The sequence below is a fragment of the Castor canadensis genome, chromosome X (genome assembly GCF_047511655.1).
Source record: "Castor canadensis chromosome X, mCasCan1.hap1v2, whole genome shotgun sequence".
NCBI lineage: Eukaryota > Metazoa > Chordata > Mammalia > Rodentia > Castoridae > Castor > Castor canadensis.
In genome coordinates, this window is record NC_133405.1 from 116,969,801 (window position 1) to 116,994,575 (window position 24,775).

At 32.9% G+C, this 24,775-nt stretch overlaps 1 protein-coding gene across 4 annotated transcripts in view; it reads right to left on the reverse strand.

Moving 5' to 3' along the window:
• Il1rapl1 (interleukin 1 receptor accessory protein like 1) overlaps nt 1-24,775 on the reverse strand; it is a 1,357,677-nt gene that overhangs the window by 1,141,397 nt on the left and 191,505 nt on the right. For all 4 annotated transcript variants that reach the window (XM_074063978.1, XM_074063976.1, XM_074063979.1 and 1 more), the window contains one exon: nt 16,610-16,715. In XM_074063978.1, coding sequence (XP_073920079.1) covers nt 16,610-16,691 — 82 coding nt within the window. In that variant the 5' untranslated portion in view covers nt 16,692-16,715. Of the gene's footprint in view, nt 1-16,609; nt 16,716-24,775 lie in introns of those variants that run through there.

A 24,775-nucleotide genomic window follows, 5' to 3' on the forward strand; every position in this document is an offset into this window, starting at 1 on the left:
AAAAAATCATATATTGAATGGATGTAAAATGAAAAAACTTACTAGGCCTTCTACCTTTTGAAGAAAAGAATTGCCTTATATTGGTTAATAAACCCCCACATATTCTGGTTTAATTACACATACTCCAAATGATTGCTGCAGTAGCCAAGAGCTATAAGACCCTAAAAAGAGTGTGTATAACCTGATAACAAACAAATTTACTCTTTTCATTTGTATGTCTCAAAACATTTCCTTTGGATTGGAGGTGTGACTCAAGTGCGGAGCACCTGCTTTGCAAGCACAAAGCCCTGAGTTCAAAGTCCAGTCCTACCAAAAAAAAAAAAAGATTTTCCTCAAAATATTTCTTACAAGAAAGATATTTCTTTAAAATTTTTATCTCTGTAATGGCTTAGTAAGATCATTAAAAAAACACTATTACCTAAAAGCACTCTACTCATTGATTACAAAGTGCTGAGAAAAAGCACTAATAGTACAGAAATAAATACCCTCCTCCTTCCACAAATAGTAATTGTGAAAGGTAATATAAACTCTTCTGAGTTGCAAAGTGAGGTATTCATTTAAAATATTTCATATCTATATGCTAACAATGAATAGCTACTTTTTTTCAGAAAAATTTTAACTTTTTGTATTAAAATTACATGTCTTACATAATACCTATTTGATCCAAGTATTACATTGCCAAAATATGTAACTAATCATACAAAGTCTGTTCCATAAGAGTGTATGAATTATCCACATAAAATAGAACATTCGTTTACATTCATAAACATTACAAAACAGATTCTCATTAATTCTTAACATATTAGTACAAGTTCACTTCAGTTTGCATCCTTGAAATTCCCATAGATGTAGAGGCATTTAAGTTAAATTTAACCATGGTTTTGCCTTTAAGTTTTCAAAATTTGTCATTGAGCATCAATTTACAGATGGTTTTTCATAAATACATGACATCATGAACTGAGTGTTCCTATTTAAAAAAATTAGTTCAAGCAGCATCTAAATATTGTCCTTAATTCAAAACATCTGCTTTTAACATCATTTTTTGCAATTTTCAACTTTGTCTCAAGGTTTATTCAAAAACAGGTTTGAGTTAAGCCATACTAATGGTTGGCATTTTCTGTCTTTTTCTCATATTTCTTACTCCACTCTAAGGTGAATTAGCATTGTTTTATGACAGAATTGTATAATGGCAATGTGTATCCTCAGAAACAGAAAGGAGAGATGAAAAGATACAGGTCTGTACAACTGTCTCCAATTATTACTTGATACTCTGCCTCATATGTTTACTACCATGTGTTCTCAGCTGTCTCTTTCCTGAAATTCTTCTCTTTTCCTTCTGTTGGAGACCTTTCCTTCATAGTCATACTCACAAAATTTGTAGAGGAGATAATCTGTGACACTAGGGAGTTTTTCTGAAAATCTTCCTATAACATCCAAAAAGTGTCAATATGAATATATTTTCCCTTTGATTAAACTAAAAGATCATGAACTAAAATTCAAATTTAGGAAAGCTGTGAGAATTAATTGCAAACACTTGCAAAGTTTAAAATATTTTTCATTAATTACATTAAGCCTGGCTTCTTGAAATTAGGATAATATGAAATCTGTATAATAAAGTTCCAAGTTTCAGAAAGGTCCATTTTTGAAGTCATAAGAGGAACAGATTTGTGAAAGCTTTCATAAAAAACATAAACTAAAACCAAAGAATGTAATCAAAAATTAAAAGAACTGCATAAATGAAATTCATTATACACAAGTTTCTATGTGAGGCATAAATTTAGTCAAGCATATGTTTTTGTCTAATTCAGAATATGTCAACAGTGTAATCACTCAGGTGGTGATCAAAAAAAAGAAAATGTGATAAATACTATTCTGTACCTACCAGCTGTAATTCATAACACAAACATTAAACTTGGAAAGAATTCAATAGCACATCCAGGTAAGGCATAAGGAGACATAAGGTTATGAATAATTTACTAATTTTATATTAAATATAAAGAATGGTTAAGGAGTAAGGAACCGTAGTATGCACAGTTTCTGAAGGGTTTATACGAGAGGCCTAAACATTATCATAAACAAATTCATAATATAAAATTGAGGGGGAAATCCCCTTAAAAACACTAGGTGCTGAAAGGAAGGGCAGACCAAACAAAACAATAGCAAAAATCAACCCAGAGAAGCAAAACTAATGTATCACCCTATCCAAGCAGCAGAATGAGACTCTCTCCAATTAGCTTCTGTAGATTGTCTCATCTCAGACAATTACAGTTAGTTGCACAAAAATTGTCTCATTCGGAGCATGCTTTAAGAGGGTTTACAAGATCCCAATGGAGCTTCCAAACTTGCTTTGTTTTCCTAATTGAAAACTTAGAAGGTAATAACCACCTCTCAATTCATAGAAAGTCGGAAACCCTAGGATACAAAGCAGTTTCCAAAGAAAATTAAAATAAAATCATGTATCATTAAAAATTGAACAAAACAAACTAAGCATGTCTCCCAAAAAAGCAAAAACATGCCTTTGAAACAAACAGTAAGTCACTACTGTTCATTGCAGAGTGGCATGTCTGTTATAGAGTAGCAGAATGAATGTGCAAGTTGCCAAATTGAACTAATTCATGTTCTAAATTAAAATAAAACACCCTCAATGTTGTAGGCCACTTCTATTCAACGGCAATCCTAGGGTTTGCTGAGCTCTCCATGGGAGAAATGGAGGTATTGAGCAGCTGCTTTGGCTCAAGCCTTGTTCCTCCTTCCATACAGGATTCCTTTACTGCACCAAGTACTCCTTCATGGAATGACTTACATACTCGCATATGTTCGAAAACTTCCAAGGATATGAAAGAAAAAAGCTACATAATTCCTGTCATAATAAAGTAAGAGGAAAACTGTCCTGTAGAGTGAAAGATCCACTTTTCAGCATAGGTAACCCAAGTGCTTCCAGCTTTAGCTATTACAACCCTAGCAAGAGATTATATACAATAATCATGAATGGTCACGTCACTCCAAGAACTAGAGACAAAACTTTAATTCCCCTTTACCAGGGAAATGTAAATGTGGATAAAACTGTTTGTTGCTTTTGGAACAATTAGTCACAGAATGCTATGTGCAAGGCATTGGGTGAGACCTGGTAAAGGTTATGAAGTTGAAATCAATGGAGAACACTCCTCAAGGAACTTCCTGTATCAGAAATGTTTATGACAAGCACAAAATATAGAATATTGTGATGAGTTTCATCAGCATTCTTAAATCCAATAGTCAAATATAAGTATATATTAAGCACTAATTATGCAATGACTCCTTTTATCACTGATTCTAAAAGACATATATATACATATTGATACATATATATGTATATATAAATATGTATATTTTTACAGTCCATGAGCTTATACTATTCAGTTGGGTAAATAAAAAACAGATGTTTTGAAGAAATGGATGAATTTCTATACACTTATGACCAAACAAAATTGAACCAAGAGGATATTAATCACCTGAATAGATCTATAACACAAAATGAAATTGAAGCAGCAATAAAGAGTCTCCCAAAAAAGAAAAGATGAGAACCTGATGGATTCTCAGCTGAATTCTATCTGATCTTTAAAGAACTAATACTAACTCTCCCTAAACTTTTCCATGAAATAGAAAGGGAAGGAACACTGCCTAACACATTTTATGAAGCCAGTATTACACTCATCCCAAAACCAGACAAAGACACCTCCAAAAAGGAGAGATATACGGCAATCTCCTTAATGAACATCAATGCAAAAATACTCAACAAAATAATGGCAAACAGAATCCAACAACATATCACAAAAATCATTCACCACAATCAAGTCAGCTTCATCCCAGGGATTTAGGGGTGGTTCAACATATGCAAATCTATAAATGTAATACAACACATCAATAGAAGCAAAGACAAAAACTACTTGATCAACTCAGTAGGTGAGGAAAAAGCCTTTGATAAGATCCAACACCACTTCATGATAAAATCTCTAAGAAAACTAGGACTAGAAGGAATGTACCTCAATGTTGTAAAGGCTATATATGACAAACCTACAGCCAACATCATATTTAATGGTGAAAAACTGAAAGCATTCCTTCTAAAATCAGGAATGAGACAAGGGTGCCCACTATCCCCACTCCTATTCAACATAGTCCTGGAATTCCTAGCCAAAGCAATTAAGCAAGAAGAAGAAAGAAAATGAATACAAATGGGTAAAGAAGCTCAAAACATCCTTATATGCAAATGACATGACCCTATACCTTAAAGACCCAAAAAACTCTACCCAAAAACTCCTAGACACCATAAACAGCTACAACAAAGTGGCAGGATACAAAATCAACTTAAAAAAATCATTAACTTTTCTATACACCAACAACAAACAAATTGAGAAAGAATATATGGAAACAATTCCATTTACAATAGCCTTAAAAAAATCAAATACCTAAGAGTAAACTTAATAAAGGATGTGAATGATCTCTACAAGGAGAACTACAAACCCTTGAACAAAGAGATGGAGAAAGACTACAGAAGGTGGAGAGATCTCCCTTGCTCATGGACTGGTAGACTCAACATAGTAAATAAATGGATTTACTATGAAAAGCAATCTATATGTTTAATGCAAATTCCATCAAAATCCCAATAACATTCATCACAGACGTTGAAAAATCTACCATAAAGTTCATTTGGAAACACAAGAGACCGCGAATAGCCAAGGCAATACTCAACAAAAAGAGCAATGCTGCCGGTATCACAAGACCCGACTTCAAATAATATTACAAAGCAGTAGCAGTAAAAACAGCATGGTACTGGCACAAAAACAGATATGAAGAACAATGGAACAGAATATAGGACCCGGATATGAATCCAGACAGCTATGCCCACCTTATTTTTGATAAAGGCACCAAAAACATACGATGGAGACAAGACAGCTTCTTCAACAAATGTTGCTGGGAAAAGTGGTTATCTGCTTGCAAAAAACTGAAACTAGATCCATGTTTATCATCCTGTACTATGGTCAACTCAAAATGGATCAAGGACTTTAATATCAGACCCCAAACTCTGAAGTTAGTACAGGAAAGAGCAGGGAATACTCTGGAAGCAATAGGTATAAGCAAGGACTTCCTCAATAGAACCCCAGCAGCTCAGCGAATAAGAGAAAGGATGGACAAATGAGACTACATAAAAGTAAAAAGCTTCTGCACAACATAAGAAATGGTTTCTAAACTGAACAGACCACCGACCACTCACAGAGTGGGAGAAAACTTTTGCCAGCTATACATCAGACCAAAGACTGATAACCAGAATACACAGGGAGCTCAAAAAACTAAACTCTTCCAAAATCAATGAACCAATAAAGAAATGGGCAACTGAAATAAACATAACTTTTTCAAAAGAAGAAATTCAAATGGCCAAAAAACACATGAAAAAATGTTCACCATCTCTGGCCATAAAGGAAATGCAAATCAAAACCACACTAAGATTCTACCTCACCCCTGTTAGAATAGGCATTATTAGCAACACCACCAACAACAGGTGTTGGCGAGGATGTGGGGAAAAAGGAACCCTCTTACACTGCTGGTGGGAATGCAAACTAGATATAACTAGTGAACCTGAAAGGATAATGCCTATGGCATCTCCAGTTCCAATATATGACAGGTACAGGATTTTTATAATGTGAAAAGCATATTGTAACAAAAATAAGTTCTCCATATGTTTCCAAGAAAAACAATAGCAAAAGATATGGGAAATATATAAAAAGTTTAAGAATATGATTAATGAAGATGGAAAAGTAAGAATGAAGTCATTAAGCCTAAAAGTGATCATTTTGGCTTATTTCTTTTACCAAAACTTCTTATATTTTTTATAAAAGGAATCTAAATGGCAAGTTTCTACACAAATATCGAAATATTTTAACATTTTTCTATTTAGACATAACTGATGTCATTCAATGTTTTCAAGCACTTAATACAGCAAGAATTCAGTAAATATTGTTAATACTTGCATATAGAAAGAATTACTTTGTCCTTTGAGAATATGAAGGAGCTTCCATGCATAAAAGCCTAAAAGAAGCAAACATAAATAAATATATTTATATACTTTTTATATATAAGTGCTCATAATTGGAAATGAATTCTCTTAAAAGTTTGAAAAGATAGTTATTATGTTATTATGTGTACATGAATCCATATGTATATGCATGTGAATATATTTGCATGTGTATTATATGCTTTTTATTTGCAAGGGGATTTATAACAGGTAAGACCTTTTGGAAGTTTTTAATTAAAAAAAGCAAAAATTTGCCATCCAAGAATTTCTTTTTCACCTCATTCTTTTGAAATATACACAAAAGTCAACTGCTTTCTCAAGATAGCTTTGCCTAGTGATTAGTGTGTTCCATTTAGCTTTGCTATCCTTTGGTCCCTTTCATCTACTATTGCAAACACAATTCACTAGATAAGCAGGAAAATAAGACATGAAGCACATATTTGTCTACACGGATTTTTCACTTTCATATTTCTACCAGTGTTTCTTAATTATTGAGCAAATGGAAAAAATTTAATAAGTTTTTCATATTTTGACACCTGAACTATTAAAATGGCAAGCCTTTTGTTTTGCATGCCTATAATCCCAGCACTTAAAAGGCTAAAACATAAGGATTCCAAGATCCAGGCCAGTGTGGACTACGCAGTAAGATCTTGTCTCAAAAAATAATTTAAATTTCAAAATGGAATGACAAACCTTTAACAATAGTAATATATTTTAAAAGTTTTTTAATACTCTATAATATAAATGTACTTTACATAATTTAACTCTGATAACAAAAGGCTACAAATTGACATGATGATAACATCATGAAAAATATATTTTTGTCTCCTTTAAAAGTTTCAGTGAAAATTTCTATTGTAAAAAATAAAGCAAAATACAGCAGAAACCCATATACTTTGTTAAAAACCTAAAGTAATAAATTAGAGAAAATAAAGGTTTGCAAAATATTAGAATCAATTAAAATAATTCATTGGAAATTTTTTACGTGTTTATTTTCTCATTATATTCTAGGTTTATTACTATGTTTTTATCAATCCTGAAAAAGCCACAAGATGGCATTGGAGAGTCCAATTATTTTATAGAGCACATTCATGGGAAAACTGGAAGAATCTTCTTTTCACCTAATTGTCATTTGTTCTAATATGATAGAAAATATTACTTCATTAGAGTATGGAAAACTTTTCTTGTCATATATAAAATAATTTTCCATTATCATTCACAACATAATATTTACATCATATATGGAATACAAAGTAACCGAAATATGCTTCTAGAGCTGAAGAAATGCCAATAGAAGAACTCTACTAAAATCAAGAAAGCAAAGCCAATTTAAAAATATTTTAGTACAGTTAGTAAAATATAAATGATATTTGTCAAGAATATCTATAAGAGGCTCAATGACACTTTTTAAAGAAATATTTATTTATAACTCTCAGAGATTTTTAAAGCTTGGCAAAGTTATCCATTCTCATTGCCTTAAGGCAACATTTTTCATACAAGGTGTCTTGCATAGATATCTTAAAGAGACCTTAAAACCGCAAAAGGAAATTTGCTTTAAATAATCAAAAATAGACTAAAATACATTTTAGGATTTTGAACTGCCAAAGTCACTTTTACCTAGACATCACATGCAAAACAATCTTATTTTAATTTAGCTATGTTATACCATGTGCTTTTTAAAGAAGAACTAACAATCATATATTGTTTTCATAATTGAACCTCTGTTTTAAACCTGATACCCTCGTTTCTGTGGTGTTAGTACAAACTGTGAAGCATGAAGTTAAATATAGCTAACAATAGACCTCAAGTTCTCTGGCACAAACTCTGTCCCTCTAAATGTGTTTGATCAATTTGCAAATACATAAAATATGGTACAGCAGAAAGGTGTCACATAGTACTGAGTATGTATTAAGTGTTTAAGAAATGTTTGTAAAATGAACACAATGATAAATTATTAATTCTCTGATGGTTTTGTAGTTCAAAAATGTTGCTTTTTATAAAAGAGTAAACAGAAAATGTGAAAGGTTCAGGGACTTGTCCTAATCAATAAGGCTTTTTTCAGAGCTGGATTGTAACCCAAGTCTTATTTTCTGGTGCTATGGGTTTCACAATATTCATCAGATCAACCTAAACTTCTTCTGGCAAAATGACTGAAAGCATGTGCTTTTAGTGATCATTGGTATATATGAAAGTTAGAATGTCAATATTAGCAGTCTGTAGAAACATCCTGTTAGCTGGGATAGTCAACATAAGGATTAATCATGGCAATTTTATAATACATTTGTAAATCACCTTTCCTATCTGTTTGTATGAATCAAGGGAATGAAAATCAAATTAGTATTACCCTACCTTCAGGAGGTTAGTCAACGGCAAACATATTTGAAATCTAGACAAAAGAATTTATGATTGGAAAAATATATTTTCTGTAGTGCAGTTTCTTTCATTAACACAGATGACCAAGCCTTTTAAACTTATATTACCTAACTTTAAAAAAGTACTTATGATGTACTGATTTTGTATAAAAGACATTTTTAAAAATATACATGACATCAATTTCTTTTAGACTCTGTTTTCTCTCAGCCTCTACATTTTCCTGAATTTTGATTTAGTGACTTTTCAGTTACCTGACTCAACTCTCAGAAGAATTTAACACTATCACTCTCTCATTTTGAAACTTTCTCCTCTTTTGGTTTTCAAGAAACCACTAAGCTCTCTTTCTTTTAGTTCCTTTACCTGACTTACTGCTCTTTGTCTGCCAACCTCTTCAAAGTCAGTGTTCCACTGTACACTTGATTCTTTCCTTTTTCCCTTTAATTTCCCTCTTCTCTCCCTCATGCATTCCTTGAATGATCTTATTCTTTCATACTGCACTCACTACATGAATATGTTCAAAATGTATACCTTCTGTCCTGACTTTTAGAGTGCATGGAAAGGTTGCCCCCTAAAAGATACATCCACCCAAACCTGTGAATTTAACCTTATTTGGGTAGTACCTTCCCTAATGTAATTGCGGATCTCAAGATGAGATTATCCTGGACTATCCAAAGTGGATACTAAATCCAATGACAGTTATCCTTATATGAGAAAAACAGAAGATTAGAGATGCAGAGAAGGAGATGTGAAGATGGAGGCAGATTGCACTGACAGCTACAAAGATTGAAGCTAACAAAAACTCATAAAAGCACTAAAGGATTCTCTCACAGAGGCTTCAAAAGAAGTATGGCCCGGTTCACAACTTGACTTCAGACTTCTCGCCTTCAAAACTGTGAGAGAATAAATGTTTAGTTGTAAGCCACACAGTTTATGGTAATTTGTTACAGAAGCCACAGGAACTAATACAAATCCAGAACAATAATCCCATTATCTCAATAATCCCAGTACCTGCCACTGCTCATATGTTCCAAAATGAACTCATTCCATCACCTTTCCCTGAAAAAACTGCTCTCCCTCCTCTGCCTGTAAGTGGCAAACCCATCAATACAACTTCTCAAATTATTTTGCAATCCATCAGCAGACATTTGCCTGATAGTGTTTATTCTTCTTCAGAAACATATTTTCAGTCCCTTTGACTGTTTTGGAGGCCATCAATATATCTTAATTTGATTTTTATTGCAAATTAAATTATTGACTGGTCATTCTAAATCACATATTTCACCATGATCTTCTCACGTGGTACTCTAGAAAACTTCATTGTGTGTCTTTCCTTCTATGTAAAGGCAGCTTTATTTACGGGCTTGTACAAATGTGTGTAGCATCAGGAGTTTTCATTTTCCTGGTGTATAGTACATCCTACAATAAGTAGATCTACCAAATCAGAGGGTCAATCATATAGTCTACAAGATAAAGACCAAAATTCCTTGCAAGACATATACCACCCACACTCTATTTACATTCTTTTTTATTTTTGCCTTAGCCAAAAATACCTTCTTACTGTTCTCTTTAAATAAGGGGTCATTTCAAGTTTCTCTGTTTTGGGGATCTTTAATATAATTGATAGCATCACAATCCCCCCATTACAGAGTAATTTTCTTCACTTCTTTCTAACGAACATCTAACTTATCATCAAACTCAATAGATTTTAACTTTAAAATTGCTCTCTTTTCTGTCTTCCTTATTCTCACTGCCATTACATTGAGTCAGAAAATTATTTTTTTTATCAGGCTTTTTTCATTGAACAACACACAAGCTTTTTCAGGCTACTACAAGAAAAAAGGAGTATTTGTGAAAGGGTGTGGGGAGTGTGGGTGAATCGTATATGTTCCCATGTTCCACATCATCACAAGTGTCTGTTTCCTCTCTTTCTCCTTCCTTTACCCTCTTGTTTAATCTTCCTCTGTACTGTTTTCTTTCATTATTCTTTCACTTTTCACATACACACACTTCCTTTATTATCAGGGACCACAGGTCACATGGCCTTGTCAGAAGTTTCAATCTCCCTGCTCTTATCTCCTTCATTCCCATATGGTTCCTAAATGACCATTCTCTTTCTAGTTTCCAACACATTTCAATTAGTTATTTGCATGTTGTGGTAAACAGAATAATGCCCCTGTCAAAGATGTCCACAACATTATATCTGAAACATATGACTATGTTATATCATATGGAAAAAGGAGTCTGACCGTGTTTATTATTTTAAGAATCTTGAGATGGGGAGATTATCCTGAATTATGTAGGAAGGTCCAATATAACCTCAAAGGCCTTTATAAGGGAAAGAGAGAGGTAATAGAGTCAGTCAAAGAAGATGTGATGGTAGAAGTAGAAGTCGGAGTGACGTTGGACCACAAGCCAAGGAATGCAGGTAAAAGGTACTAAATTGGATTCTCCTTTGTAGCCTCCACAAATTCCAACTGCTTTTGGACATTTCACATCAAAAATATAATAAATTTATATTGCATTAAGCCACTAAGTTTGTGGTAATTTGCTAAAGCAGCACTGGTAGTGTCCCAATTATTGTTCCTAACTTTCAAGCCATCTTATGAAATCACCAGCAAACACATACTTGACTACCCATGGAACATGTGCTACATCTATGATAAACATCAATTTCTTAATGTGGCTTTAAATGCCAACCAATTACTAGCTCTTTACAGCTGTCCTTCATCCCTCACATCTCCCACCAAACATATAAAACCATTTATTATTTTTTACCCTTGTGATGCAGTACTACACTGTTATATTTATTGACTTGAGATAGTTGACTTGGAAGATTCATCTATGTTGACATTTATGTTCTCCCTGTAAACAGACCATGGACAAGGCAATGCTCTACATAATTGGCATTAATCTATGCCAACCCTATATAAAATTATTTTGTCAAATAAAACTGAGTAACTTGACAGTGAAATTCACAGGTATATCAGATAATTACAATACAAAGACCTGAATACAAAACCTATTTTTGCTAGACTTAATATTCCAATTAAAGATACGATTTCAAATGAATATTAAGATTACTCTAGGGGTTGGAGGCACTGCTCAAGTGGTAGAGTACTTGCCTAGTAAGCATGAGTCTCTGAGTTCAAATCCCAGTGCTACAAATAAAAAGATTACTCTAGATCTAATTTCAAAGTATAGAAAATATACAATAAATACAAGAGGAGAAAATTTTTTCAAAGAAAAACTGGATTTTTTTTCACTTCAAAAAGTAAAGAAACAAAGGCTCAGAAGTTTGATTTTGCAAGTTATCCCAAAGGAAAATGAAGAGAAATGCAGCATACTTTTTGACACATTTAACAAACTGAGAATAAACACATTGCAGCATAATAAAAGGCAGATGCTGGGGGACTAGGTTGTCTCTTAATCATGTAGAATTAAAGTCATTGACTTTCAGGAATGCCCAAGAGAGCTGATGTACCTAAATCACATTGGCAAAAGTGTAGCCCGCTACACTTTTTCATTTCGATACTTTTAAATCTCCTTTATTTACACAGTAGTATCATTTCTTTTACTTAAAGAAATGAAGATCCACAGATAACAAGCACAAAGATCAGAACCTAAACCATGTCGCTAGTTATTTAATTACTGTTGACTTTTATAAATTATTTGGGCCTAAAGTCACAAGTTTCAGAAAACCTCGCAAGGTTTGCTTTCCTTCTTCTGTCATTAAGAATTACATCTAAATAATTTTACATAAACAAGTGTCCCCTGTCAAGTTCTAGAATGAAGAGAAGTTCAACTCCTTGGAGCAATCCTTTTACTCTACAATAGTTAGCTGCTTTAGGGAACTTTTATGTATTTTAAATCCCTTCTAGAATAGCAGGTACTTTTTTGTTTATGTAACATAGCCATTTACTCTTGGTCATATGCTCTAATAACCTTGAATACTTTTTTGTATACTGATGTCACTAGCTTATTTATCATGTGTCAATAATCATGAGCTACATCCTTTTCATAATGGCCGCTAAATACCATTAAAACTAAAATGTCTGCCCATTGATAATGCCACATCAAAGCAGCATTTAATGTAGTAAAGTTCCAGTACAGAATTATTTGAAGAATCATTTTCTTTTCCTTCTAACAGATTTTGAACTATATTCAAAGCCTGTGAAAGCACTTCTGATTTGTAAAAGTTCATTGTCTTTATCTACACCATTAACATGTACTAGATATTGTTTAAACCGAGTTTATATCTTTTGCTTCATATTGCACATTATACTGATTTCTCTTTAAGAAAAAAAATGCATTTTTCTTAAATGCTATGATTTTATTCTGTCTTTATTTTTGCCAATACTGTGTTGGTCCTCTAGCATCTTTGCTGACATAACCCAGTCCATACATTAAAATCACTCACTTACTGACTCACACAATCATTAATTCATTAAGGCATTTCTAGGAACACTAACTCTGAAAAATATACCATATATGGCACTATAGATATTATAAGGATACATGGTTCTTACACTCACAATGAATGATCATGGACTCTTCTCTTCCCTAATTTTTACATTTAGGATTCTCTAGCTTCATTTCCCTGCAGCATTACAGATTCTAATCCCAAACTTCAACTCATGCTTTAGCTCCTCCAAAATGTTGCAGTCATACTTTGTTGCTAACAGTCCTTCAATAATTTATTTCACTGTTCCTGAACTATCTTATACCAAATCATCTTAGATATAGAAACTTTAATATATATATATACATAAATATGTACATATATGTTGTATAATAATATATAACATATGAATGGCCTGGAAAAAATGAAGCATTTTATAAAATTTAAGCCTTTAGAAAAAAGTAATGACAATATAATTATAATTAAAACATTCTAGTAGGGCATGTGGGAAGGTGAAGTGAGAGGATGTCAAGTTGGAGGCCAGCATGAGCTACATAGCAAGTTTTAGTCCAGAATGAGAAACATAGGTAGACCATGGCTCAAAAACTAAAGGCTGGAATATAGTTCAGTTGTAGAGTGCTTTCTTAGCATGTGCATTTTCTGAATTAAATACCTCATGATGAAAAAAAATTGTATAAAGACATAGTGGCAACACTAAAACAAATTACTTTTACTTGCAGACAAATACACTTTAAAAAATGAAGGAAAAAAGGAGGAGAAGGAGGGTAGACAATGGAAGGGAAAGAAAAGTAATAGGAAGCTAAATTTTCTAAACTGGTTGAGATGCAAAGATTCTTCAAGCAAGCACTTTTTTTACATGTTTTTGTACTGAATTTTATAATTGACAACAACTTAAATGTTTACTAACTGAATCTCTATAACACTTCAGATGCTTGAGGGGAATCAGTAATGTTGTTACTGTGCCTCTTTCTTCAAGTACTGCTTATAAATTTTTAGGTATAAAATTGTTCTAGAAGACAAATCTGTTGTATAACAAAGACTGAATATCTGCTCCCAGAAATATTAGAAGTCATGATTCTCAATGTATGCACAACCTTAGACCATTACCTTAAAGACCAGATTCAATTCTTATTTGCCATAACATACACATATTTAAAATGACAGTTAAAACAAAACAATATGAAGTTGTATTTTGAATATTTCAATCAAGGATGCTATAATGACATAACTGCCTAATTAGATTGAATTTGTTCTTTAAATTAATAACCATAGGGGTGTTAGCCAATGTGATAGAAATAATGTGTCTCCAGCTTGAGTAATAAGAACTCCTATTGCTTTCAAATTAGTTTTGTTAATGAAAAGCAAGTACTTCCTTCTAAATTTTTATGAAATGACCATATTATTAGTCTGAGGTAAATACTACACACAATTAATATGCCATAATATCTAAAATTACTGTGTACATTTTAATCATATTTTATGTTTTTATTAAAGTCTCTAGATCTAGTTTTCTAGCGGCCACAGTGAATCAAAAATAAACAATATTCCAGTAAAAAATATGAAATCATTAGTTTTAAAATTGTGTTTATTGAATTGTGAAAAAGATTAATTTAATCAAGAATTAAAAGAATAAGTGATAAGAAGAACAGGAATAAGTAGCCCTCTTGGTTAATATGCAAGATAAAACATCAAAAGTTGATTTGGACTTCCTGGCCTTGATGCATCTGTTTTTATAGGTTGGGCTAGGCGTGAAGATTGAGCCATCAATCTTTTAAGAAGAAGATGTCAAGTGCACTCCTCTTCTACTTGATCTATGGAGATCATTAGTGATGCTACTCAGCAAGCTACCTATCTGCTTCTCTCAAACAAATGTGCCATGGTAACAGACATCAGCTGAAATAAGTGTAAGCCATGAAAATATATTGATAAAATAATATCAATTCCCAAATTATACACTTAATATTCCAAAACCAACCAAACAGACTGACTTCCATCATTTGGAAGAAAGAGAGGGAAGATATCTTAATTCACATTAGAGAGAAAAGTTAACAAAGCAAACATGCCACAAAATCTGTCATTTTATATGATGATATAAAAATGTATTTGGTTTGAAAGGTGACAAGTCAGTATGTTACAATAGCATTCATAAATTGAAGAGAGCAAAGTCTTAGAATTTCCATGTAACTTAGGATGGCATTTTAGAACACCTTCTTAAAATAATTATATTTATGTCATCAAAAATAAAACTGGAATTTGAAACAGATTACTGAGTTTTTCCAAAGTCTCTAGAGCAGAAGGTGATGTGAATTTTCAGTTGTGCCACCTTTTTAGGTATGCTCCATGCTTCTTAAACATACAATGTCCCAATTTGAGTAAAAAAACCTTTTTGTCCCCAAAAATAGAGCTACTACCACTATTTTATGATGAAAATGGTCACATTTGCATTTCAATTAATAAATCATAGGTGTAACATACACAAAAAGAAGTGAAAGAACAGATTTTATGTAACTAGGTATATAATAACCAGAAAAATTATGTTTTTAAGATTTAATCAATAATGGTAATCCACCTTAGAGTCTTCTTCCATTTACAAATATCCACCAAAAATAGATGAAATAATGTGTAATCTTAAAAACACTATTTTTTTTCTTGCCTACAACCACATAAATGGTACATATAACAGCTGTAATGTTCCAAAACCAATAACAACCTCAGTAAAATACCTTTTATTTTCAACTCTGCACAGAGCCCTTTTCCATAAACAAAGCCATTCCCAATTTCTCCCCAGACTTTCTCCCCATAAGAGGTTCATGAGAGCAAAAGTACTCATTATTTCCCTTGCATGTAGCCTTTTTCATTATATCATCAAATGACTTTGAAACCTCTTAATCTAAAGGACTACAATAGTTGCTGCACAGTCCAGTCTCAACTCTTTCATTCCTTTCCCTTTCTGAATTCCAAATATATAATTCTTGATATCACAAAACTCTGTAGGTTCTTAGACATTAACTCATTTTCTTTTTTTCCACTATCTCTCTAGAAGTAACAGAGAACAAACCCTAGTTCTAGCAGCTAAATACAGTGCACATCTTCTTCCTTTGTAACTAAAAGTTGTAACTTCAAAAGCTCTATAACCTCACCTGAAGTATGAATATTTTCAGTGACTTACTAAATACAGCTGCACATTAATATGTATTCAATTGTCTTAGACACTTTTAATTCCAAGTATCAACAGTTAATTTCAAACTCAGATGCCAGATAATGTGGAAAGCTTTCTGTAAGTTTCAACATTAATCTATTTAACAGTTCTTTTCATTATCATTCTACCATATTTCTATATACCCTACTAAAATTTTATGGTGTGTCTCATGACATCTTCTTCAATAACATTGGTGCTTTCTTTAAATACTTCCAAGTAATTCAGCAAATTAGCTGGAGTACAATCTTTAAAAAGTACCTTCCTTAAAAAATGACAATGAAATGGTAAAAGAATGCTGAAATCATACTATATAAAGAAATCAAAATGCACATTTGGGTACTGAACCCACTCTAATTCATAGTAATCAACACTCTAAACCATGCTCATTTCAACCCACTTGATTTTATAATTCCATATTAATACACACCACTATTTACCCACACACCTACAACTTCTCCAGAATGTAGATTCCCAGCATTTCTAAACCTAACAAAAATGGCCCATGTATAAATGTAGCACCTTCACTGTAAGCCACTAAAATGAGAAAAAAAGGAGAAACTGTTCTTACCAGAGCCTCTTTTGGTCACAACCTTCAAACTCTGAGTAAAAGTAGCATATAAGAGAATCAAATGTGGAATCGGAGCTTTCATCTTCCAGCTCTTAAAGGCTGCTCCCTAAGGCAAAGATAAAAAGAAAACATATATTTTTAAAGATATATAGCAATAGTATAAGATTTTTTATACAATTTTTGATCAGGGGTGATTGGAGAAATGAGTTACACAAAAAGAAAGGACATGAACAAGAGCTCTTTTATATTTTCTTGTGTAATTCTTACATTAAATCAAAATTAGTATTATCAAAATTATGTCTTTATACATTTCTCAAAATGCTTTAAACTCTTATATTAGCTTAAGGCTTAGAATTTCTCTTAATTCACAAAAACTATTTGTATTTCTTTTGTGGTACTAAAGTTTGAACTCAAGGTCTTATGCTTGTTAGGCAGGCATTATACAACTTTAGTCATATTCCAGTCTGCCACTTGTATTTAAAGAGATGGAAACAATCCTTGCCAAAGTACTTATTTCACTACCAATTTATTTTTAATATGAATTGCCAAATTTGACATTTTTAAATATCCCATGCTAAAATAGAATGTAATGTTATTCAGTGTTATTCCTTCTAATCAAGATGAAATCATAATTTATATGCCTCTAAAGATTTACAATTTTGCAACTTTCTTTCAAAAATTCAAAAAGACACTTCAGTAGAATTTTAAGACTTTCACTTCTATTAGACGAAGCTACAAAATGAAATCTACAAAAATGTATGTCATTTCTAACTCAACAAAACTCTCAGCAAGATACAGGAATACTAGAAGGGATTTTACATTAGTGTTTGGGTTTCCAGAAGGTAAAGATATTTCACTTGAAATTAACTAAATGCACATTTTTCTTCTCAGAAACTCACCTTTTTTCCAGTTTTTTGATATTATTAACAGAGTTACATATATTTAAGGTATGCAATGTGATGCTTTGATATACATACACATTATGAAATGATAACCAAAATTAAGTTAGTTAACACATGCATCATTTGACATAGTTATTATGTCTCATCAAATTTTAAGTATATCATAAAATATTATTCACTAGAGTCCTTGTGGTGTATATTAGACCCCTAGAATTTATTCATTTTATGACTCCAAGTTTGTACTCTTTGACTAACATACCCCGATTTTTCTCACCCCGTACTAGTCCTTTGCAACCACCACAGATCAAATATTTTGTCCACACATGACAGCACAAGTTTCTTTGCATGACATTTGAGAACTGACCATATAGAGCTTCCACCACTATGACTTTATTAAAGATGAGGAAGCTGAAATGGTGATTTGAAAGTTACATTTTTTTCCCAAAGCCACAGATACCTCTGAATTTTTTTTTCTTTTTTTTTTTTTTTTTGCGGAACTAGGGCTTGAACTCAGGGCCTTCACCTTGAGCCACTCAACAAGCCCTATTATTTTTTTTTTGTGTGTGAAGGGTTTTTCAAGGTAAGGTCTCATGAACTACTTGCCCTGGCTGGCTTCAAACTGCGATGCTCCTGATCTCTACCTCCTGAGTAGCTAGGATTACAGGCATGAGCCACTGGTGCCCGGCTAGAGAAAATAAATTCTTTTTTTTCTTTTGGTAGTGCTGGGATTTGAACTCAGAATCTCATGCTTGTTAGGCAGGTACTTTACCACTTGAGCCACTCTACCAGTCCTCCTCTGAATATTTTAAATGATTAATTCGTTCACATTAATGAAAGTCTCTAAAAATACATTTTAATTCACAAAACAAAATCAAAATTCATTCACTAGCAGCAAAGTGTCACCATCGTCATTTTAGTCTGTAAAACAGAGATTTTATAAAAATAATATTGAGAATAAACTATTTTAACTTCAGCACACTTTTAAATGATGATAGCTGGCTTCAGTTTTTTAAGCAAGGACCTTGGGTTCACACAAAGACATAAATGAACCCTAATCCAAACAGCCAGATTCATGGGGGAAACTGCCACAGTAAAGGGCAAGCCTGAGTCATGAATTCCCAAAATCCAAGACCCAAGATCCAACCACCTCACTAACTGGAGCTGCCGGAAATCTTCAAGTTGTTACCTTCAGCCTTTAGGTTAACAGTGAAAATCAGTTCCTTTCTCAGTGTGAGTGAAATCATATCTGCTCAAGAAACTCCAGTATCCAACTATATACTGCAAACCTTCCAGCATAACTATCTTATTACATTACTCTGGTTCAAAATACTATTTTCGTACTCATTTCATTTATATAAGGTATACGGGCTAGTTTGCAATTCAATTTCTTAAAGTTAAATTGGTTTGGAAAGCATCAATTTGGTAACATCAAGATCCTTAATTGAATCTCTTAAAACTCCGTGTATTAGGGAAAACAACAACAAAGAATTGCATAGCATTTCACAGAGTTAAAGTCTTGGTTAATCCATAATAATCTTTATAAACTTCTTCTAGGAAATTTATTATATCTTAAACTGAAAGACAAATTAAATATGCTTAGCCATTGATATACAAGCTTTGTTGTACTGCTAGCAAAATTAAAATTCTTGCCCAGAAAGAGCAATGCAAACTGTATACAGTAATCCCCACTAATGAGTAGGGGATATATTACAAGACCTCCAGAGGATGGCTGAAATCACAGATGGAAATAAATAAATAAATAAATAAATAAAATCGTAGATGGTACCAAGTACATTGTATACTATATTTTGTCTTATACATACATGCCTATGATAAACTTTATAAATTAGATGCAGTAAGAAATCAAACATAAACATTATGAAAATATACTGCAGTAAAAGTTATATAACTTCCCTCTTTCAATATCTTATTGTATTATAGTCACTCCTCTTGTGATGATGTGGGTGGATACAATGCCTACATGATAAGATGAAGTGAGATGAATAGTGTGGATATTGTGACATATAGTCATATATGTCACATATATGACATACACAGTCATATAAGGGTTGTGATACCACCACAGTAATTATGATAACAGAGATGGTTACAAAATGACCAACAAGTGTGTAGTATGTACAGTGTGGATATGGTGGACAAAGGGATTATTCACATTCCAGGTGAGAGTGTACATGACTGTGAAAGATTTCATCACACTACTCAGAATAGTACACAATATAGAACTCGTTAATAATTTACTTGTGGACTTTTCCAAGCATGGTTGATTGTGGATAACTGAAACTCTAAAACGTGAAACTATGGAGGGGCTACTTTATAAACAAGTTCTGAGGTTCTCATTTTCTTATTGCCATATAGTAGTTCATACTATGAGTGAACTAATTTTAAAAGACTACTCACCTATTTCCTGTCAAGAATACCATTCACCACTGGACTTCACATAAACCACCACTTAATCATATGCAGGATGATTTCACCATAGTGCTTAAGAACAATAAGTCTGCCTGGGTTCTTATCCCAACTTTGCCACCTGTCAGCTGTGTGGTTTGGGGCAAATAACTTCTCCTCTTTGTAACTAGTTTCTTCATTTGCAAAATAAGTATTATGATAGCACATATGCCATAATACCTAGACCAGGAGTGGCACATAAAAGGAACTCAGTAAATGAAAGGTACTGCTGTTATTGCAGTTGATTGTTCTTATTAGTAATAGTAATAATATTCTAGTATACTATAATAGAAATAATATCATAGACTCAAATAACATCCTCTTCCTGTTAAATTTCCTGAATATACAAGCTTTTTTACATCCTATCTCCTGCTACTAGCTTATGTCTTTATTTATGTCTATTTTACTAGACTGGATGCCTATGCAGAGTGAATTGTTTTATTCAACTTTTGCTTTCAATGCTCACTGAATGCTACCTGAATAAAATGAATGAATGAGTAAATCAATGAGTGAGGAAATGAGTGACTGAAAGTGGCTGTTAGTACATGCAGTTCAATTTTGGCATTCAAACTCATCATTTGATAAACACTTATCGAGCCTACACTGGTTACAAGATGCTGCTCCATGAAGCAATGGGGACACAAAAACACTCAAGGCACTCTAGTAAAGAAGGCTCACAGACCAATAAAGGAGACAAATGCTAACCTACTTAATTAGACTGGTCCTGTTGGCATATAGTGAGTATAATACGCTGAGGGACTAAAGGGAGAAACGTATTAATTCTGGTATAGGTTAGGTTTGGTGAAGTCATTGAAAAGAACTCTAAAAAGAAAAAGAATTTTATTTAGGCCATGAGGTCATGAGAATTCCCTTTCTAAAGGAAATTTCTAAGGGAAAGGAAATTCTGGGTCCAGGATTAAGAAGTGAAATATGCAGTGTGATAGGCAGAAACATGACACCCTACCAAACATATCCACATCCAAACCCCTGGAACCTGTATCTATGCCACCTTACATAGCAAAGGGACTGTATATGTGATAGTATTAAGGCTTTTGAGTTGGGAGATGATCATTCAGGTATGTGTAAAGTAATTACACAATTATAAAAGGATAGTAGAAAAATCAGAATCACAGCAAGAAAACATAGAGGTAGAAGACATACAGAGTTTCAGGTGAAATACTTTGAAAGTGGAAGAAAAAAGACCATGAGCAATGGAATGCTTGTGGCTCCTAAAAGCAAGAAAAGTTAAGGAAACAGCTTATCCTCTAGATCCTCAAGAATAAATATAGGTTTACCGACACATTGATTTTAGCCTAGCAAGACTTATTTTGGACTTCTAAACTCCAGAATTATAAACTAAAATTAAGTTGTTTGAAGCCATTGAAGTTGGTAACAATTTTTGTAGCAATAAGAGGAAACTTCAACAACATTGATATGAAATGGAAAGTTTCAGGAGTGAAATATAATTAGATTATAGTTTGTGAACAGTAATGACAGAAATTAAAGATGTCAATGTAGAACTTTACTAGAAAGATATATTAGATAAAAAATTGGGACTTTTCCTTCATGCCTCCTTAAATGATTTTACTCATCATTTATCACAATTCATTATCCAAGGCATTTCATGCAGCTTTACTTTCTATCTTCTTTAATAATGGATACTGTATGTATATATATATATATATATATATATATATATATATATATATATGTATATATTGAATATGTTTCTTCAGGCTATACATAATGATTTCTCTGAGTTTCTGTTTGCCTCCCTTTTGTACAATTAAGAATTCTTTGCAGTATACATGATTGTGAACCAATGGGTGTTTCTTAGACAGTCATCTGAGCTGTTTTATAAAACATAGGATGAAAGTGGAAGAAGCTAGTTAGGAAGCAATGGTACAGAAAGAAGAGGAAGAGACTCATCATTAACAGAGTAGCAGCAAACACTCAGAGAATATAATAGATTTGGAAATAAACAGAACGCAGTGAGATTAAATGAAGTGGCATTAAAAGAAAGTAGATGTGAAACATATAGTTTGAGAAATGAGGTCTATATTATATAAATGTATTTCCATAAATTTGCCAATATATGTAAATACACAAGACATTTGGGGCAATAGGAGTATAGAAATATACAAATAAACAATCTTATGCTTGGGCCATGTTGAATTTAAATTGCATACAGAATTTCCTTTTAGAATAGTCTGGGATTCAATTAAAAATATTATCCAAGGGCTTAGTGGAGAGATAGAGGATACCAACATTACGATTGTAGTTGATGTGAAAGTTATAAATTAGGATAAAGGGAAGTGTAGAGAAAGAAAAGATGGCCTTTATTTTCAAACTAGGAGCCTATAGATATTTATGGAACATGCAAGTGAAATCAAGGGAATGTGAATCAGAAAGAGCTTGGGACAATGAAACAAGCAAGAATATTTCAGAACATAATCAAGAGAGTGTATATATTATGAAATTAAAAACAAACAACCAGTTTCAGAGTTAGAAGACTGTGCTGATAATAGGTAGGTAATCTTTTCATTAGGCACGTTGGGGCATAATCAAAAATGTTAAGGTGGAAAATAAGCTTTATTTGCTTGTTTTTAAGTGGAAGGAGTCAGAGTCGATAACTGAGGGTAAAGAAATTGGGGGATGACTTTATTTGAGGATGAGGGAGACCAGACATATGTGTAAAATGAAGCAAATGACAAACAGAATCATAGCAAGTAGGTAAAGTTAGAAAGCAGGAGATATTAGTATGAGAAATTGAGATATGCCCTCCTGCAGGCAGAAAAGTTCAAGTGGATGAAAACAAAGGTAAATTTGGAAGTGAAGTGGAGGGAAGCTTCACTTGTCTATTTTATTTTATTTAAAAAGTACAGAGAATAAGTTTTAGAATGAGAAAAAACTGGATTAAGAAAGAGTCTCATTATGAATTCTGCAAATAAAAAAAAAGAGTCTCACTGTGTACTAGGCTAAGCAAGTTATTTCATATTCATAACCCCAGTTTTCTTATCTACAAAGCATAGACATAACTACCTGTCATATTTATTTCATTTTTATAATTTTCTTTCAACATGAGATAGCAAGTACCTACCTCAATGTTTTACAACTCTTAAAATAATTATCTTTCTGGTAACTATTAGAGTGTTAAAAGATGAAAACTAATTATAGAGTTTTTTGGTCTTCTGGGGACAGAGTCTCACTATGTAACCAAGGCTGACTTTTAACTAATGGTCTTTATTCTTCTGCCTCCTGAGTGCTGGGATTGAAAGTGTGAACCACCATACTCAACTAATTGTAAATGCTTTAAAATGCTAGCTCTTTTCCTATATCATCTTTTCATCCTGCCTTTTATGTAATAATTAACTAAACTAAAAAATGACCCAGTCTATTTGATTCAATCCTTAACATTTTGACATTACTATATTTAAGATTAAAGCAACACATTTTCACTCTAATAAAAAATTAGTATCCATTTGTGCATGACACAAATAAAACATTTTTCCTAGTGCTGAATTTACATAAAGCAATGAATGTTAAAGTTGTGAGATAGCTTCTCTATGGAGAGGATAAACAGAATTTCTGCCAGATTCTACAACGGAAACTTACTAAAAGGCATGATATTTAAAATTAGTCACAGGGAACCTTCTCTCTTACTTTAGGAACCATTTTTTTTTATTATTCTGAGGAAAATTAAACTTAAAAATGGAGTTATAACTTTGTTGGGCTTTTTTTAAAGGTTTTCCTTTAAGTCTTTTTTATTATTATTCATTTATTCACATGTGCGTACATTGTTTGGGTCATTTCTCCCCCCAGTCCCCTCCCCCACCCTCTCCCTACTTTCCTCCTCGCTTCCAGGCAGAATGTGTTCTTCCCTTTTATCCAATTTTTTTGAAGAGAAGACATAAGCATAATAAGGAAGACAAAGCATTTTTGTTAGTTGAGTTCAGGATAGCTATACAGAGAGATTCCTAGCATTGCTTCCATGTACAAATGTGTTACAACCCAAGTTGATTCATCTCTAACTGATCTTTAAACTGGTTCTTGATCCCCTTCTCATGTTGACCACTGTCAATTTAAGGTTTCTGTGTTAGTTCCTTTGGAGTGGGGACATCAAACGCTTTCATGTTTTAGGTTTTCTACATATTCCCTTGTCTCCCATATGTGCTCTCCCCTTGTCATGCAACCCAAGTCCAACCACATTTCTGTATTTGCCCTACATCTAAAGTCCACATATGAGGAAGAACATATGATTTTTGGTCTTCTGAGCCTGGCTAACCTTCCTCAGAATGATGTTCTCCAGTTCCATCCATTTACTTGCAAATGATAAGACTTCATTCTTCTTCATGGCTGAGTAAAATTCCATTATGTATAAATACCACATTTTCTTGATCCATTCATCAGTAGTGGGGCATCTTTGTTGTTTCCATAACATTGCTATTGAAAATAGTGCTGCAATAAGCATGGGTGTGCAGGTGCCTTTGTTGTAACCTGTGTTGCATTCCTTTGGATATATCCCCGGGAGTGGGATTACTGGATCATATGGTAGATCTATGTTTAGATTTTTAAGAAGCTTCTAATTTTTTTTCCAGAGTGGTTACACCAGCTTGCATTCCCACCAGCAGTGTACAAGGGTTCCTTTTTCCCCACATCCTTGCCAACATCTGTTGGTGGTGGTGTTTTTGTTGATGGCTATTCTAACAGAAGTGAGGTGGGATCTTAGTGTGGTTTTGATTTCCCTTTCTTTTATGGCTAGAGATAGCATTTTTTCATGTGTTTTTTTGGCCATTGG